The sequence below is a fragment of the Serinus canaria genome, chromosome 1, assembly GCF_022539315.1.
Source record: "Serinus canaria isolate serCan28SL12 chromosome 1, serCan2020, whole genome shotgun sequence".
Taxonomy (NCBI): Eukaryota; Metazoa; Chordata; class Aves; order Passeriformes; family Fringillidae; genus Serinus; species Serinus canaria.
The window spans coordinates 86,822,666-86,837,891 of NC_066313.1; the positions used below are offsets into that span (position 1 = coordinate 86,822,666).

Below are 15,226 nucleotides of genomic sequence, written 5' to 3' on the forward strand. Positions count from 1 at the left end.
TGTTTGCTTCTGGGACTAGCAGTTGCACTGAATCAAGATCCAAGAACTTAATCTATTACAATCTAAATAAAGGCCAGGGAAGCATTCCACTTAGGAAATCAGGATCTTGAAACAACATAGTATATTATGATGATTAAATCCTTCCTTACACAGATTAAAGACAAGCCATGTAAAGAAACTTACACAGAATGACATGTTATAGGACAAAAATCAATAATTTCTCCTTTATTATGCCCTTTAAAACTGCTTGGATCATCCTACCCATCACTTGAGATTATCCTCCATTCCACTTCAATGGCTTTGTGGTCTTCAAGTTGGCATGGTAAATTAAACAAATCTCTCACCTCTGTCATTCTGGTACCTCAATAGCTTCTGAATCACTTGATTCTCTGAACTGTACTCTCTAGAGTATCACTCAAATAAGAAACTCCACTATGATAATGCCCAGGAGTTTTTCTGACTCATAACAATTCTTAGGATCACTGACACTCAGATCAGTCTGCATCATACCAAATGGCAGAAAGATGGGAGGAAAAAGTAGTGAAGGCTTGAGGTCTTCTTTTCACAGACCCCTTCCCAGCACCAAAACTAGCAGACAAAGCTGAAAACATGGTCTTGTAATTATCCAGCATGATGCTAGACATGAAACACTCTTTCAGAATTTGATAGCCAAGGCATGCACAAGAGGGTGCAGTACTCCTGCAGTACTCCTGATGTCTGGAGTTTAAACCAGAGCAGTTCCACCGAGTCCAATGTTTGCTGAGGTGGAAAGGAACACCAACTTATGGCAATCGTGGGAAAGTTCCACAGTCACCAAAGTGAAAACTGCAATCATGAACACAACTGGGCTATAAAAATCCCACACTCTTAATTGTTCTTCTGTAATTACTGCACACTCCATAGTAAACTCACAGGCACGAAGTTCTTGTCCTTTGACAGCCATGTTATTAGTGTTCATTTGCAGATATATTTAAAGGAAAACCACAAAAATCTTCAAAGAGGGTAAAAATACCCCCCAACCTTATTTTGCCTAATGAAACATCTTTTTAAAATGTACAACTCATTTGCTTCATCCTCCCATCTGCGCAGCAACTCTGTCAGGATTATATGATGTCTAAACAAGTTATGTAATAAAAAAATTCCACTTACCCAGCATGTTTAAAGTCCCAATAGTGTTGGTCTTCAATGTTTTTATAGGATTATACATGTAATTTGGAGGAGAAGCAGGAGATGCTAGATGATAGATCTGGTCCACTGCAGAAAAATGGAGGGGATAGCATTATTATTTTATATCTTATTTAATATACGATATTAAATGAGAAAGCAGTGAAGTCAAGAAACAAGTATTCCTTTGTGTACTTCCTAGCACTGGAACCCATCACTTCCTGTATCACTACCTACAGATGATATGTACACAAACTATTGTAACTCTAAGAAAAACTTTATTTTTAGTAAAAAAACCCTAGAGCATAATGTAATATATCAACATTGTTGACATGGATATAAATGTCTGTGTTGGTGATCACACTTTTCCACTTATAAAAAATTTAGCTGAGTACTTCCAAAATGTTTAGAAGCTGAAGAAGTATTTGCAACATTCTGCTAGCCTCAAGTTTTTAAGAGGCTACAAGCTTCAGAGTATTTACTGTGAAGCAAAAATGGAAAAAAAATTTCTTCAATATAAGGAGAAACTTTTTGGGAAAACTAAATAGTGTATTTTTATTTCTAGATGATCTGTCAATGAAACATTAATCAGGTTTGTATCATTTATATATTAAATATATATGGCAAGATACAAGCATGCAACTTTTGTCCTTTTTTCCCCTTACTTTTGTCACACATATGCAATGCTTTGGATAATACAGTATTTTAGCTTTAATTGAAAAAACAAACAGACAAATCAAAACCCAATACAGAGATTTTGACACACTCCTCCACTCCCTGTTATGAAATACAGTTAACCAAAGAACAAGTCGAAATTCATTGTCTAAGATGACTGAAGGTTTATTATCAGAAACAAAAGACTGCTGGAAACAAATTTGTTTTAATAAAGAAAGCAATGAAAACTGGATATATTGTCATAGGCAGTATCTGATATTCAAAAGCTCAACCTGCAAGCCTTTCATAACGTGACTGTTGCAAATATGGTAATGTCTTTCTGTCTTCTATGTAACTTGAATCACAGCAAGCCAGAATTACCTTAAAAAAACCACCCATGGATAAGCAACTGCAAAAGTAAAAACTGAACATAAGCTCAAATGAGATGTTTAAGGAAGATCGAATCCCCTACGCCAAGGTAATTCAAGAAAAGCAATCAATCAAAAGGAGAAGTAATAATTAGAATAGCCTGATAAAAGAAAGGAAAAAGAACTCCTTTGTGTTTTAAAAGAAAAGTTAGGGTTTTTTTAAAGAAGATTTGACACTGAAACCAGAAAGAAGAAGGAAAAGTCAAGGGTAGCTGCTATTCGGACAGAAGAAAATACTGCATGGCACAAGGCTGCCTTGCCCTAGAACAGAACCACTACTGGTCAAACAAATGTTTTCCTTCTATTTCCTTAGGTGTTTTATTACTAAAAAGCAATAGAAAATCACAGCATTAAAAAATAATCTGTACTTTGACCACATGTTGATTTCTCATAGCCTTCTGTTGGGAGCTTTAACTTTCACAGAATCTGTGACATAATGGACTTTTTCCTCCAGTGAAATTACTTTTCCTACTTAAAACAGGGTAGAAGCACCCTTGACTATCAAAAAAAAAAAAGCCCAAACCAAAAAACAAATCAAACAAAAAACCAAAAAAGTTTTCCTTTTTCTCTATTTAAATACAACTATACTCACTTAAACAGTACAAGCTGTACATGAGTTACATCTAGTAGGGAAAATAAAACAAAATCAGAAATGGTTTGAATTGGAAGAGACCTTAAAGATCACCTCCATCCCACCACACATTCTAGTAGACCAGGCTGACCAAAGCCCCATCCAATCTGGATTTGAACACTTTCAAGTGTTCATCAGGCATCCACAGCTTCCCTGGACAACCTGTTCTGGTGCCTCACCACCCTCACAGGAGTGATTCTGTTTCCTATCTCTAATCTAAACCTGCCTTCTTACAGTTTAAAGCCATTTTGCCTTGTTCTATAACAATATGAAAAAATAAAATATCAGCTATGAAGTTATCACCTGCTTTTAACTAGCTGAGAACACTGAAATATCAGATGAATGTGCCTCCTGTTGAAGTCTTCCTTCCCACTCTCAAATTTCATCTGACAAAGCAAGTATGCAAACCTTTGCTTTCTGACCTCTTATATACTAAAAAAAAAAAAAGCATAGTAGGGCAAGAGCATATATAAGTGGCTTGAATTAGCCATATGAAAGTCACCCCATACTTTTCAACAGTCTATTGAGCAATGAAAAAGTGAAAAGTAGGTAAGCCTTCAAAACACAAGTATCTCCTTCACAGTAAAACATCACATTCTTTTTAAGATAAGCACATGTTCTAGTAATAACACTTTAAAAATACCAGCAATATTGGCATGGTAAAATATTCAACCTACTTTCTTTCTGAATCCCTAATGAAGTGTGCTTGTATGTAAGTCAAGTTTTTCTAGATTAACTGTTGTGTCTATTGTCTACTGGGCAAGCTCAGCTCCTGATAAGCTTGGATAAGCACACACTGGTTCATGTAGAGAAAGCATTTCAAAGTTTACCACATACTGCAGCCCTGCATTATAACTGCAACACAAGAAATCCTGCAAAATAATTTTATTCACTGATTAAACTCACAATGTCAAGTGACCAAAATAAGGAGAAATTATTTCAAGCCATACCTCACCCCAGAGAACAATTAACTATCAACATAAACATAAGATGAGCTCCTAAGCTAAACTTAATGACTGTTACTGCAAGTTTTACTGTCTTGACAGAGTAATGATATTGGACAGTATGCTCATGCAGATGCCACAAAATACATCTGCTTTTATCTTGCCATTCTCTCTTTGGTCTACAGTTGTTTATCTCCACAAAGCAGGGATGAATTGCTGCCTAGATGTCAAAACCACCCAGAAAGCTAAAGACAGAGTTTTGGTAGATGTGTAATGTTGAATATTTATTCTCACATAAAAAAAGGTGCAGAGAAGTAAAATTTCATGCAGTAGGTTCTTTGCTATTTGTTGTTGAATGATCAGGAAATAGTACATCCAACCACTGTCAACTCCGGTGCAGCATCAAGAGAGAGTCTGTCACACAAGGCACCTGTAATAGCAATACAAACAGCATCCAAAGATGACCTGATACAGTGAGAGCTGGCAGAACAAAGTTCCCAGCTCAGGCTCGATTCCAAGCCCTGCCTGCATTGCTAATGCAACTGAAACTTGTAGGAGTCTATCTGCAACATGAAGCTAGTTAATTTTTCTGCATGATGAAGTGTGACATGGAATAACTACTCCTTGCTTTGGTCACTGTGACACTGCAAACTTAAGCAGTGAATAAATCTGGAATCTGCTGGGGAAATGATGCAAAAATGTAGCATGGGGTAAATTTTAACTGGATTGTTGAACTTCAACACGCTTCCTACAGATGAGTTCTGAACATGAATAAAATACATGACTGCTTCAAGTTTCGCTTTAAGTATCCCCTTCTCACAGCATGCTACTGTCATAAAACCAAAGACAAGGAGTAGACTGGAAGCTGGGAAAAGGAATGCTCTGTAAAGATGCTGACTGATGCTTGCAAGCAGCAAGCACAACTCAAGCACAGTGGTACAGAAAAATAAACAAAGTAATTGCTGAAGTCACCTACAGCCAACTCAAAGCTGAAGTCTGACCTTGAGTTTTATGCTATTTCTCTCTACCTATTCCTTCACATCTCTTTCTAAATTAGGTTTTTGACAAGCTCTGGTGGAATTTTTGGAAAGAGAAAAAACTTCAAAACCACTTTGGTCTGTTAGTAATTTACTCTCCAATCCTAACCTGTCAAAGCAGAAATGAACTCTTTCCTGCCTCCCTCTCCTTTCACTTTATTTTGTTTTGTGGTTTCTTTGTTGTTTTTTTTTTTAATATTGCTAATTTTTGGCACACAGCAGCCCATATAGAAATGGTTCCTTTAATGACATGTGGCAATTCAGATACAAAAGGTCAAAAATTACAATTCCTTTTGCTCTACAAGGATGCAGCTAGGCTTGTGATTATCCAAGTGGTAATTTAACTGTTAGCTAGAAACAAATGTATATAAAATACAAAACCCCAAAAACTCTTTATAATATTCAAGTTTATTTATGCATTTTTAAACATTAAACTAAGTGTGAAAAACAGTGCAAAACAAAGACAGAAAGCAAGAAAGCACTCTCCTTCTTTTAATCCTTCATTCTTCCTTTGTTTCCCAGCTAGCAATTGTTTTAAGTGAAACAAAGAAGGAGCTGGGGGAAAAAAACAAGGTTTTCCTTGCCAAATGTACAGTCTTACCCGTCTCATTTGCCTCAATACACTTTTCCCCCATGCATAAAGGCAAAAATTGACTGTTGTATGGATAAGGTTCAGCAAGAGCAGAACTGGCACAGAGATGGAAGATAGGGAATTTGCCAAGTGTCAGGCAACCAGGCAGCCACAGGACCTCTGCCTCTTGCCTGGGAAGGAATCTTTTGGATATCAAGCCTCAGACCAATGAAAACATCACAGTTTTTCCAAAATATTTGGAGAACGCTGCACATTTCAGTAGGGTGAAAAGTTTCTACCACAAACTTTTCATATTTGATCCATCAAGCTGACAATGCTGAAATAAAAGTAATTGTTTCTCATTTCACCTTCCCTTTATTAACTGTCAGGTCTGAAAAACACCTACTTTTTTGTTCTCTCTCAGAATTTCAGCAGGCCAGCCAGACAAAGCCACCCACCCAGCTTGGCTGACAACCTTGTGCATTGTAGCACAAAGTTAACAGTTATTTAAGAAAGCAGACAACTTGGTTCCATCCAGAGCTGTGGAAAGCTCTCCAAGCTACAGCTTTTCAAAGGATTAACTGTTTGGGTGCCTGGGAAAATATTACTGAAGGACAGAAACAATACATCTAGTAATCGACCTCCACAACTTTCTTGTTACATGAGGTAAAGAAGTTTTACAACATTTAATACAAAGCCTTGAGCTGGCTTTGCAATAAAGTAATAGTGCAATTAGTTGAAAATAACTGTGTGAATAGTTGTGCAAAGTGTTTCGTTAAGGACCACAACAGAATAACAAATGATAATAATAATAAAATTCTGCAAGTTTTATGTGTAGCTCACATGGGAGATAGTTTGTTAACTGTGAAGACAGCAGCAAGTAGTTTAGCAAGCACAGGATCATAGACTACTGATAAAGAAAAATGAAACAAATTTGTTATGTTACAATTTTATTTAGACCAAAAAATCAAATTAATTTCAAAATAGCACAGACACACAAGCTGGCATAAACATTCAAGTCAGGTACACAAGGTACACTGTGGCAAATATAGAAGTCTGTGCTCAGCATAAGGTTTAAGTAACATATTGCAAGAAAAACAACAACTAATGTTTGCCAATTATGCCCTTCTCTATGTGAAAAGCAAAAAAAAAAAAATCCCTAAAATTTAGCATACATGGAATCTGCAATATCTACATTTGGACACAAGCATCCGATCTTGTGTTTTCCTTAGTGCTAAACAAAAATGATCAGTAAAACCACTTGTCCTAGGGTGACTAGAACAAAACACTACATAAAATTCCAAAATACTGCCATAAAACTACTTTCTTTCATATCACCTTCATTTTCTAGCCCTGGATATGTTCTCCATGCTTCCTAAGTGAATGGTAAGGGAGAAATCTACCACCTTTCCTATGACAGGAAATGACCTTCATCTTCAATTTCTGCCTTCCACATGTGTCACAGTCCCAGAAAGGACTAAACAGGTCACTAAGTCCACTAAACACCTGCATCCATCGCTGTATTTGCTAGTCAGGAAGCACTGAGCAGAAAAGCTTTGATCAGAAGCATACAAATAGGTTTCTACAGCTTGAATGTATGACTTTTCCTGTAAAAAAAACCCAGCTGTGCTGATTTCATTACTGGAGGTCAGGCCAGAGAAGCTAACACAATGAAGCGAGACATTTCTATTGCCCTGAACTAAAAAGGACAAATACTAGTTCATTTACCTGATGCTAAAGATGTTGTCTGTAAAATCAGGCAAACTGGAATAACTTCATAAAGATTTACCATATTGCTCATACTGGAGCAGTTTTGGAGAGCCTCACAGCAGACCAAGATCAAGGCACCACTGCACTTGGCTCTGGACAAACAAAATAAAGTAGTATTTGTTACCCTCTGCCTTGCCATAGACTTTCCTGACCATACAACTTAAAACCAGCAAGCTGAATATATTAAGCACAGAGAACAAAGACTAGAAAGGGAAAAATCTGAGATGGAAGTATGGAAGCCAAAGAAAAACAAAGAAAAGCACCATGTATTAACGATATCCTTTGTGTTCGTATTTGTATGTGCTTTAAATTACCTGTGAGAGGATTTGAAGACTGAACAATTCTGGGATACTATAGAACACTGTTTAGTAAAATGTTACCATCCTGACATCTGGAAGGCTGTCACTCACAAGAAGGCCATAGACTATTCTTTTGACCCATTTTGTGAGACTGTTGGTCTTAGCCTTAAAAATCAACTCAGGCCTACAAGGCAGCAAAGTCCTTAAAAAAAAAAAAGGTTTTTTTAGTCCCAGTCAAGGAAATGATTTATTAAAATTTTATAAATACTGTTACTTTTCTTACCTATGTGCATGTAACTAACAACTACAACACCTCCTGCAAACTCTGAAAGACAATTTATCCTTGCCACTATGTGTACCATGTGCTAACACCCTGTCTCTCAACTTGCAAAATGTATTATATAATTTTTAAAACATTTTCAGTGAGAGTCAAGAGAGCCAAAACTACCTTTGTGTTCACAATAGTCACTGAAATTAGAGCCTACATTTAAGAAATGTTTTTCCAGAAACTGGACTGCTGGCAGGAAGAATTAAAACAGAACAACAAACCAACAGCAACAGCTTTATTTAACTGAAGATCAGTTAATCTCAGAATAAGCCATAAAACAGTTGATCATTACCTACACTTACACTTCACTACTCTCTCATTTCATATTATATTACTTAGGTAGTGCACATGCACTTATTTTAAATAGAAGTTTTTGAGCATCAGAATGGAACAACTCTTCACTGCTCTACCCAAAAAGAGTTTGGGCAGCAGTTTCAGCTGCCAGAGACTGCAATTTTAGAAGTATCATTCAGTATTTTTCAAAAAATACTGTGCACCTTTGATTAGGGGAGTGAAATCAGTTCAACTGACTCAACTGTTTCCACTGTTGACTGTAAATCCGTGGCATTTTCAGGCCTGGTTTTGTTTCAAATTTGTGAAAGGTGTAATAAAAACAAAACAACACTACAAGCAACCAAAAAGAAATACAAGGCCAAAGTGTATTCCTGCAAACTGTGAAGCAGTTCAACAGAGGACATCTTTCAGATACAGCAGATAGCAGTTTAAAGGAAATGTGCACCTACCACTTTACAGAAGATTGTTTTAAGGCTTCCAAAAGTTGCTGAAGAAGCAGGAAGAAGAAACACCAGTGGGAGAAGGATATGGGCTGTGTATAACTGTCTGATGTTTTCTTCCAGATTTATTCAACTGCTGTGTGTGCTTAAGGGTAGTTGAAAACTGGACCTCAAGACTGAGAACTGAGAAGCATTTTTTCCTGCTTAGGGGTATTGCTTAGGCTTGTGGAACGATCATGTGCCATCTTATGACATCACTTTGAAAGTGGCTTGGTTTTTCATGTGTGTATTTTTGGGCATTTTCTGGGGTATACAGGCTATTTATTTTGGTTGGTTTTTTTGGGGGGTTCTTTTTTGTTTGTTTTTTGCTTTTTTTAAACACATAAATTTAAGTATAACACTATTTCACAATAGAAACAGAGACTTGGGTGGCTTGAAGTGACATAAAACCAAACCCTTACTTTTTACTACAAACACAGAGTACAAAGGTGAGTATAAACAAAACTGCACTAATGCTTTTGTCACTATGTAAACCAAGTACATTACTAATAACATACATTTATTTAATACAGAATTTCCTTTGGCATTTCCTAATGCAGTTTATCTATTACCCTAAATTGGGGTACATCACAGTAACACCAGATGAAGCATTAATTCTCATTTGTTTTCCAATTAACATCTGTGTGTCCTTACAATATGGTTTGTAGGAACACAAGCCACAGTGCTCTCAAGGGACTATCTTGGGGCACTTGTAACCTTAATGAATGCAGACAATGAGGCAGAAAATAAGTAAAGGTGTATTTTTTCTTTCCTGATAATACAAAAAAGAGTATTATCAAATTTTTCCATTTCCAGACCAGCCTTCAAAAAAAAAGCCCTGTCTTCCTGTACCAAAAAAGTGCCCATTTAATAGTGTATTAAAGCTCTATATGAAGGTTAGGCTGCAATGAAAATATCTTTAAAAACACAGAACTGAACCATAATAGGAAAAGAAGGGTTAATATAGCTATTTGCAACTTTTTTTTTAACTATTTATCTTTCAATATTCCTGAACTACTTTCATTCCACTAAAGAATTCAAATGCCTCTTTCTTCTGCTTTAAAAAAACAAAGTGAAAACTTGTGCATCTCCCACTGACATTTCCAAATGCTAAAGCAAATAAAATCCTAGTAGAGAAGAAAGATTTTCAGCACTAGAGATAACTACAGTTGTCACAAGGCTAAAAAATAAAATGTGGTTTATGTGATTGGTAATTGTCTCTGGCCCACCTAGATGAAGATGCAAGAATGCTGAGTCCCACTTGGTGTCATGGCTCAAAGATAATGACGCAGCCAAGGCAGACTGTGCGTAGGCACCACTGTGAAGCTGAAAGCTACCCATGTCGAGACTAAATTCACTTTCCCATATCCAAAGAGAAAGCACTGCTCTTTCTAGACCAAAAATGAGGTCTCTTTCAGAAATAAAGCACTGATTATCCTCTCTGGAACTGAGCTGTCAAACAACCTTATATAACCTGGTTTAAACAGGACAGCAAATACAGAGAAATTCTTTAGACACAAACCTACTTTTTACCATGACTGCACAGACATTCCAACTTCTATTTACAAGTAAAAAGGAGAAACTGGGAGTAAGAAAAGTAGTATCTGATCTATATGCCAACTTGCTGATCTGTTAAAAAACTGTCCCCCCATTGTCTCCATCTGTCCCCACTGATCTGTTAAAAAACTGTCCCCCCACTGGACTATAAACTCTGAAATGAAAGGAAATTTTATCATGTTCTTGGTGTATGAAAGTTAATTTTATTTTAACACTTAACCATGCCAGCCCTCAATTTACACTGTTGGAAGATGAAAAGACATTCAATAAACAACCCACTGAATAACATGCAATAATTAGCTGCCAGTACTAAATAGGGAATTGGTGTCTTAATTACATAGGCCATAGGAACGATGATAATTCTCTAACAAAGTCTCAAATGTAATTAGTCAGGAAGAAGGAAAAGAATGGAAAAGATCAGAAAAGCTGACAAATGGATCTGGCTGAGGCATGAGCTACCAGCACCTGGAGTCAGTTAATAAGATCCTTGTTCCATTATCCTGTCAGTGGAAGCAAAAGTTTGAAATAACTTCTAAATAACAAGCAGTAACTGAAGCAGGGCATTGTCAGAACAGAGAAGGAGCATGTGTTTTTGCAGGACTGCTTCAGTAGTGTTGCTAGGAATTCATCACAAGCAATAATACAAGAGATGCAATTACTAGAGATATTTCCTGTGAAATTCCATCCACTAGAATTCATTAGAAATTAAAAAAAAACCCAAACCACTCATTTTTTTCCTTAAATTGAACAAGTACATTGCTATAGAGTTTTAAAAGGATGGAGCACACCTACCAGAACTGCAGTGTAATTTGAGCAATGCTTTCACTGAGTCATTATATGGTTAGATACTCCCATAGAAGTCTATAAATGCATGTCTCTCTCCCATACAACCATGTTAATGGTGCCTTAAAATATGATTGTTTAATAGTTTGAGGTTAATGACAGTTCAGATGTTGAGCTACTACTTTAAAGCAGAACACATTTTTGTTTGTTTGCTTCTTTCTTTAGAATTATTGCAATTTTTTGTTTTTATGTTGAAAAGTAGGGAAATTCAGTGCTGCTGTTTTCCAACTCTTCAGGTTGTAGACTGCCTGTACTTAAAGTGGGAACAATGTTTTCTACAGAAGACACTGAAGGCACCTAAGGAAAGTTAATTTCTTCTCAACTGACCATACACAGTTGCAGGATGCATATCTAGTGTAGCTGCAGCCCTCAATTACACTTCATGAAATATCTGGACCAAATATTCTCTGTGTGTAAGCCTGTGCAGGCACATAGGAAAGTGGGACAATGGATGGGACAGACAGACTGACCTGCTGGCATCTTGCCTGCTCACAAAATCAGACATATCAAGATGTTTTTACGGTCTCTGTCCTCTGGTTCATTTAGAAAAGTAGAACTGACTTTAGACAAAAGTGCTCTGAACCTTTTACTCCATACAGGTCACAGAAAACAAGCTAATAATAAAAAAGCATACCGATATTATAGACAGATCAACCCAGAAGTCAGCACGTCAATTTCATTTCTTTACAGACGCACACACTTAGTAGGAAAAGGCACAAAAAAGTGCAAATACCAAAGCAGGGACTACCTACCTTCAATGTACAGGGGCTCAACGACATCATGATTTATCAGTTCGAAGTTCTCATGACCAATCCAGTGCTCCACATTTCTTTTCCTGCCCGTAAAGAAGTTGTCCACAACTGTAACCTCATGGCCATCCATCATTAGTTTGTCAGTAAGATGAGAACCCACAAACCCTGCTCCTCCAGTTATCTGCGTTAGGACAGTTGGTATAAATTTCTTTTTCTTTTTACAGAAACACTAGACAAAGTCTACAAACATGAAGACAGAACAGTAGCTTTCAGATCTTTGCTTACTCCAGGGGAAACAACTCCATTTCCATGAATATTTTTTTTTTCCCAAGATTTACAGACTTTAAAATTTTGAGAGACATAATTGACAAGTTCCATCACTGTCAGGCTAGAAGGTCAGCTACATATTCACATCAACAAAATCTCTTTTTCAGATTACATTATATTATTTTTTTGGCTTCATATTGGATTGTGCTCTTTTTTTGCGATAGCAAAGTTTAAAAAGATGCAGAAAGGTATTAGAAGAAATTTCTACAAGTCCCATTTCCCAGAGAAAAATAAAAGGTATGACAGAATACCAGGTTACTTTTGAGTCAGATTTATTAGACATGTCAAATCCAGCTTCTGTCTGGTTTACATGGAAGACATGCTGGGCGTTCTAAGTAAGTACTGTAAGTTTTCACCCAGAAAGGAGGAAGGGAATTCTCTGAAGACCTTTCATTTGAAATATCTCCTAAAACCAAAATCATTCTTTCTGTGTCTTAATGCATTTATAGCTTACATCATCCTGGCCTGAGGAGGTCAGTCAGTTGGATTAGATGATCTTTGCAGGTCCCTTACAACTGAAAAACCTCTACTCTACACCATTAGCTCTGACATGCAGCATTTGCCTGTCTTGAAACTCTGATGTTCTGCTGCAAAGAAACAAGCAGAAATTAAATATTTAAAACTCAGTACTCCAGTTTCATTGAATAAACAATCTCATTAATTTTTCCCTTTTTACACCACAGACTTTAACAGTAAACAAGCAAAAAAAAAAAAAATTCAGTTATTTAACACTGAAGCAGTCAGCACAATAAGCAGAACTGCAAGTTGTGTGACAAACCCAGACCATCTACAGAAGCAATTATTTTCTCTGCATTTCATAAATTGTTTTCAAGAACCAAGACATGAGAGATCACAACACTCTAAAAGCAGACTTGTAAGAGACCTGTGTGGTATCAGCTATAAAATATATCTGCATGGTCAAATTCACATTTTCCAAGTGATTCAGCTGTTGATGTCCTTTCTTCAGCTGTAGTGACAACTAACTAAACCATGAAAGGACAAGGTGGAATCAAGCAGGAATCTAATGAATGGATAACGTACTGAAATGACTAAGTCCTGTGTGGAAAAGGATCTGATGCCTGAGGTTCTTTTCTTTGAGTTAGTCAAAGACTAAACATTAATCCTGTCCACTACCCTGCCATCTACTGTTTTAAAAAGCAAGATTAGCAGATTTTTTTTTTTTAGCTAGGAAAAAAAGCAAAGGAAAACCAACAAAGACTGAAAAGGGAAAAAAAACACCATACAAAAACTACATCTGTTTTCTTTTGCAAAAACTTGCATGTCCACTTCTTGTATTCTCATCCTTCCTCTTCTTATTAAAAATTCAGGGGCACCAGTGTGTCAAAACAATTGTACTTAGCAGTTAATGAAAGAATCATTTAGTTGGTCTATTTAGTATTCTTCTGAGTTTGTCACGGCTTCCTTGTGACAGATTCAACATCTTATTCAGCTCCCTGACAAATCTGAAGGAGAAACAGGATTTAGGACAAATCTCCTCTGGAATAAAAGAAAGAATCTCAAGACACACGTTATGCTGCAACAGAGAAGAGGCAAGAGCAGGTTTCTGGCAGAATGCTGAGAATGAGGACAGAAGACCAATAACTGAGGGAGAATAGCCCTTTGCCATGTGTCACCACTTACAAGAGGGAAAAAACCAAACCCATGCATGGCAAACCTAATGACACGAGTTTATCCTGACTTGCAAGCAAGCTGCAGCCTTGCTGAATGTTCCGAGGGTTTTGTCTTTCCTTTGGTGACCAGGATAAGACTTTTCTGTAGAAGACCTGAATCTACTCCTTCAACTGAGGCCCAAGGAAATCTCCTGCTGCTACTTCTGTTGTCAAGGTACTAGAGAAGATAAACTCAATGCTTGCAATACATGTCTTTGGTGCAGTAAAAGGAAGTGTCTTCTACCCAATATCCCTTAAAAAAAAAATCACAAAGCCAACCAAAACAGGCAAAAAAGCATAAAAAGCACAGGAAAAAGCATACACACAATAAGAAGAAAAAAAGCACAAAAAAGGAAAAAAAAGCACAAACCAATTTTGTCTGTAAAGAAGTTTCCAATTACCTTAAATCTACAAGTAGTTTTTATGATGAAACTAAGTTGGCTTTATTAACATATCACTTCCACTGGTATCAGACAAAGAACTTAAGAAATTATTGAAAAAGGAGTTGAATTTCCCCTGGAAAAGTAAAAAAACTATGTAAATTATATTTTTTATCATTACTTGATGCAACATTAAAAAAAAGATTTATCACTGAAGTTCTTTGTACAACCTTCCTGTAATTACTCATACAAGCATCACTTCTAAATATTACTTCCTGCAAATCACAATAATATATTAATCCACATAATCATAAGTTGTACATAAATCATATCCATATCAGAACTGGAGCACCAGCACTTGGGTCTTAAAAAGGAATTCTTTATTAAGACAACATTAATGAAAATTTTTAATACATAGTAGAGCACATATGCTTGAGAACTTCAGCACCTACTAAAAGGCACAAATATTACAGATAATTATGTTCACTACACGCACTTACAGGTTTGTCTATTTATTACACATTTCTACTGTCTGCAATCAGATCCAAAACATCTTATGTCCCATAAGGAAATTATATTAATTTTTTTTGTTTTCTGCTTTTATCACTTTACTATATTAAATTCAGTGAAAAACCCCACCCAATAGATTGAACCAATGTCAACACTATCTTCCACATAACAGAATTCTTTCTCTTGCATATGAAAGCCTATGGCCTAGTCACTTCCGAGAACTCAGGAAATAGATAAATCATGCACAACAAGGTGAGGATCTCTTTTCACTGAAAGTGACAGGATATCTGGTATCAGCTGAGATACCACCACTACTAGAAATCACCTCCAGAGAGATGCTGTTTAATAAAAACTAACTGCTAGAACTGTTGTCTTGTCAGGACAATGTTGTGGGGATCTCCAGGCTGGAGCTGGAGACTGCAGTCAGAATAAAAAAAAATTTAAATAAAGAATGCATTCTAGAAAAAGATGTAGTATTAACAAAATACACAGCAAAAATACATGATCTAGCAAAATTCACTTGGCTGGTCGGTTCTTGAGAATTTTGAAGTGTTGTGCAACATTTTTATGGGAACTTCAGCTATGCAA

At 36.5% G+C, this 15,226-nt stretch overlaps 1 protein-coding gene across 3 annotated transcripts in view; it reads right to left on the minus strand.

The window, feature by feature from the left end:
• UXS1 (UDP-glucuronate decarboxylase 1) overlaps positions 1–15,226 on the minus strand; it is a 55,400-nt gene that overhangs the window by 18,251 nt on the left and 21,923 nt on the right. For 2 of the 3 annotated variants that reach the window (XM_030234837.2, XM_050978021.1), the window contains exons 6-7: positions 11,752–11,932; positions 1,150–1,254 (exon numbers count right to left, since the gene is read on the minus strand). In XM_030234837.2, the coding sequence (XP_030090697.1) occupies positions 1,150–1,254; positions 11,752–11,932 (286 nt within the window). The remainder of the gene's footprint in view (positions 1–1,149; positions 1,255–11,751; positions 11,933–15,226) is intronic. The other variant, XM_030234838.2, reaches the window with a different exon arrangement.